General features: G+C 42.4%; 1 protein-coding gene across 1 annotated transcript in view; it reads left to right on the top strand.

Moving 5' to 3' along the window:
* Nucleotides 1-1,781: 1,781 nt before the first annotated feature.
* Nucleotides 1,782-4,039, top strand: part of LOC104513708 (putative sodium-coupled neutral amino acid transporter 9) — a gene marked incomplete at its 5' end in the record, with an annotated part of 18,520 nt that continues 16,262 nt past the window's right edge. The window contains one exon of the mRNA XM_010157155.1: nt 1,782-1,901. Coding sequence (XP_010155457.1) covers nt 1,782-1,901 — 120 coding nt within the window. The remainder of the gene's footprint in view (nt 1,902-4,039) is intronic.

The raw sequence follows: 4,039 nt of genomic DNA, 5'->3' as shown, positions 1-4,039 counted from the left end.
GAGTAGTCAACCTGCCAGGCCTGTCCATAGTTACATTTCAGCCATCGCCCCCCGTACCAGAGAGGCTTTACCCTCTTGGCCTGTTTGATGGCAGCACGTCTCACATTCGTGAATGACCTGTGCAATAGCGTCTATGGTCAAGTCCACCCCTCGGTCACGAGCCCATCTGTACGTGGCATCTCTCCCTTGGTGGCCCGAGGTGTCATGGGCCCACGGAGGTGTCATGGGCCCACCGAGCCATAAAGAGCTCACCTTTGTGTTGCCAGTCCAGATCTACCTGAGCCACTGCAGTCTTACCATCTTGAAGTTCAAGTCCAGGATCTATTAAGCTGTCCTAGTGTAAAATGAATTATAGCACGACATGTCTGCCACAGGTCACTCAAAAGTGGAGCACATGGTAGTTTGATTATTTTGGCAATACAACTAGTACTGCTAGGAGACAGACAAAGCATGCAACTCATGCACAGAGATCCAGCTGCTACTGATTGTTGTAGTGATCAGGGAAATGCAGTGCTGAAAGAGATTCTGAATCTGTCAGTTTGCTTTTTATTATTGAGATTAAGGTAATCGATGCAAAACAAGCCCAGTAGTCACTTACACTCTCAATTATATCAGTAGTGCATCATGCTGGTTAGGTATTGAAGATACAGTTAATCCAGCCCTAGGGAAGACATATTCTTTCAGCCTTGATGAGCCCTTCATTAGTCACCTGTAGTGTGTTTACCTTGCTGACTTCATAGCACTTTAGAGAAATCTGGTTTAAATATGTTTGCATGGAGCTCTCTGTGGTTTGATCTGTAAGGATTTGTGAGCCTCTGATGAGTGTTTTGCAATACTGCTGGATGCTTTCCAGAAGCTGAGCTAGTTCAGGGATCTCTAATTGCTGTTAACACTCTAAAGAGTACATACATAATACCAACAAAGATGGTGCTTTAATGATGTTACACGCTGGCGAATTCTTAGACCAGCACTTCCAGAAACACAATCTTGTGAAGATAATCCTTCAAGAATTAAAAGAAGGAATGCAATTCCCATAGGGTGGGAAAAAAAAATCATAGATGCTGTAAGGTGAATGATAAGACAAGAAGCCTTTCTTTAAGCCCTGGTTTGTAAGCAGAACCTCTTAAAGACCTGTAGATGTCATTTTTCCTTGGTAGCATAAGTGACTTGTTAACAACAAAAGATGCTCACAGAACAAATGATTCTTTTCCCCCAATCTCCCTGTTCAGAAACCAATAGATATACATTGTCACTGTAATCAATTCCTGCCTCAAAAATGCTTTCTAGCTGAGAAGCAGAAAAGCTTGTATTTGTAAATCCTAGATTAGCCTAATAATCTTTCCTGGTTGGGGTCTCTGAAGAAACTTTGCTGGAGATTGTGTTATACAGTAACCACTCTCCTCAAGCATTTTGTACTTCCTAATTTAGTATCTGCATTGGCTGTGGTTAAAGATGAGGTAGATTGTCCCATTTCATAGAATCACAGAATGGTTCGGGTTGGAAGGGACCTTAAAGACCATCTAGTTCCAACCCCCCTGCCATGGGCAGGGACACCTTCCACTAGACCAGGTTGCTCAAAGCCTCATCCAGCCTGGCCTTGAACACTTCCAGGGATGGGGCATCCACAGCTTCTCTGGGCAACCTGTTCCAGTGCTTCACCACCCTCCCTGGGAAGAATTTCAATGTGGAGGTTCATGTATCTGCCAGTAGACTTCACAGCACTGTATGTCCTCTCTATTTTCACATTGTTTGTTTCAAAGAAGTAAATTAATAACACTTTTTTTCCTCCTTTAGAGTTTAGAATTCTGTTCCCTCAGCTCACAGGGATTCTGACACTTGCCTTCTTCATCCACAATTGTGTCATCACACTTCTTCAAAATAACAGGAATCAAGAAAACAATGTAAGTAATTTCACAAGACCGTGCTGATTTGTATCTAGATTGTCAGGCAACACTAATTTTTCCTGTTTGCTTCTCTTGAAATCGATCCAGGGACTGTAATAGCTTCAGAAAGTGTAACTCACTCTTGCTATCTGACAGAAACCAGTTATACATACTTTTCACTGACTACCAGTGAGTAACAGATGTATTACAGATTATTAAAATGAAAGCCCTGAGGAGTGTCCCAGACATATTTGTGGTCAGGCTGATATTAATACGACCAAATTACACACAAGCGTCAGAAGGCTTGAAGACTCTAGAAAAACTGACCCATTTTAGAATCCAAAACGCTGGAGAGTACTGGGCACAGGACTGATTTTATCAGAGTCCTGAACAATAGTGTTGAGGTCTAGATAGTGTCTTTCTTCACAGTTCCTTCAGTAGTTTTGTGTCACAGTCCAAGCTAAGGCTAAATAGCCTAACCCTCATTAGGAAATCCTCAAAGTTGAAGCCTGGATCGGGAACCTTTGTGATATGTAACCTCTGGACTGCTCCTTTGCCCTTGGTGAAGTTATGTACTGCTCATCCAGAGGGAATTGCATTCTTTCGTAGCATCTTCTTATTATAAGATACAAAATAGTGTAAACGTGATACAGAATTAGAATCCTAGAGCACATTCTTACTGCCATTATTTTGATTATTTGATTTTTTCCTCCCTACTTTCCAGAATTCATGTCCAGCTTCATTAAAATCTTTGCAGCAAAAGTAACTACAATAACCAGTATTTTTAAATATTAGCTGGATGAAAAACTGGTACAGAATCCCAGAATAGTTGAAGTTGGCAGGGACCTCAGGATGTCATCTTGTCCAAACCCCTGCTCAAGCAGGGCCACCTAGAGCCTGTTGCCTACACAGCACATCACACAGAATGTATCTGATTTAATTATTCAGAGGTGAAGTGCAGTAAGTTTGTTTTAGTAGTCTGCATAGTTACTTTTTTGTCCCTGCGAACCAAGTGACCACCTCTGCAAATCAGTCATGAATTCTCCTCCAGGAAAGCTTCTTGGGTGTTACGGGCATTTCTGAAAATGGTTTAATGACTAAAGAGGGGGTTAGTGGAACTCTGGAGGAAGAAAACTAAGTTTCTTCCCAGTTTTCTTAAGATCTTATGATGTGGAAAAGGGCAAGATTTCTCTTCAGCTATGGCTTTAAAATTCTAAAGCCATGGCCACTGCAGCAATCAGCTCTGTGTGCAGACGAGGCCTAATGCCTCCACTGCCTAATGCCAGTCCTTCAAGACTTTTTCTGTGGCTTTTCCCCTCCATTTACATCGGAGCAAGCAATGCGAAGAACAGCACCTGAAATCTTCTCCAGCTTGCTTTTGATGTGTTAAGGTGGAAGAATCTGCTGCTTGCATTTGAATCAGCTTTTCTGCTCTCCTTGGAACTTAAGTTGAATTTCCAAGTCAGCCCTAGCAGGGATCCTAAGCCCTCAACAAGACTCTCATTCCAGAAGAGTGTTCAAATTGCATGGAAAGAGCACCTTTAGGTCAGGAAAGATTTGTAGTGGGAAACCAAATCTGCCTAGTTCTTCTAGGAGTTTTATTTGGCTAGTGATTTCCGTCCCTGTTTGTAGCTGTACTACAGCTGTACCACCGATACAAACAGTCTAGGTGGAAGGAGCCTTTCACCTAGGTCGCAAAGTGCTTTGCAAATGTTGATGAGGCACTGATGCTCTTGAAGGGCTAACTCCTTTGTGATTATTTCACTAAGCTGCTAGACTTAAGTGGGAGGTTTACATATGTATGGGGGTCTCAGCCACTGTGTAACTCATGGTGTTGAGGGTATTTTTTCCTATCTGTTTACATCAACTAAATGCTTTCTTATATCAGTATCTCATGGGGAGTCGAGTCGCTTCCATCAGAGTTCTGTGAAGAGGCACAGTACTTGGCAAGCTGGAAAAGTACTGGTTTAGTTTCAAACAAAACTTGCTGAAACTCGTGGTCATAGGAACAACTCTTTGGGGAGGTGGAAAAACGTAAGAGAAACAATAACATTCCTTTTATGGAGTCAGAAATCCAAAACAATAGCAGCTTCCATTCTGGTCACAGGCGTGTATCACTGCCCAAAGCTAAAACACACGAGGGAGGATTCCTCTGG

This window comes from Eurypyga helias, unplaced genomic scaffold (assembly GCF_000690775.1).
Source record: "Eurypyga helias isolate BGI_N326 unplaced genomic scaffold, ASM69077v1 scaffold21368, whole genome shotgun sequence".
In the NCBI taxonomy this organism is placed as follows: Eukaryota; Metazoa; Chordata; class Aves; order Eurypygiformes; family Eurypygidae; genus Eurypyga; species Eurypyga helias.
Note: the sequence above shows the minus strand (reverse complement) of the source record. Positions and strands in the feature narration are given on the sequence as shown.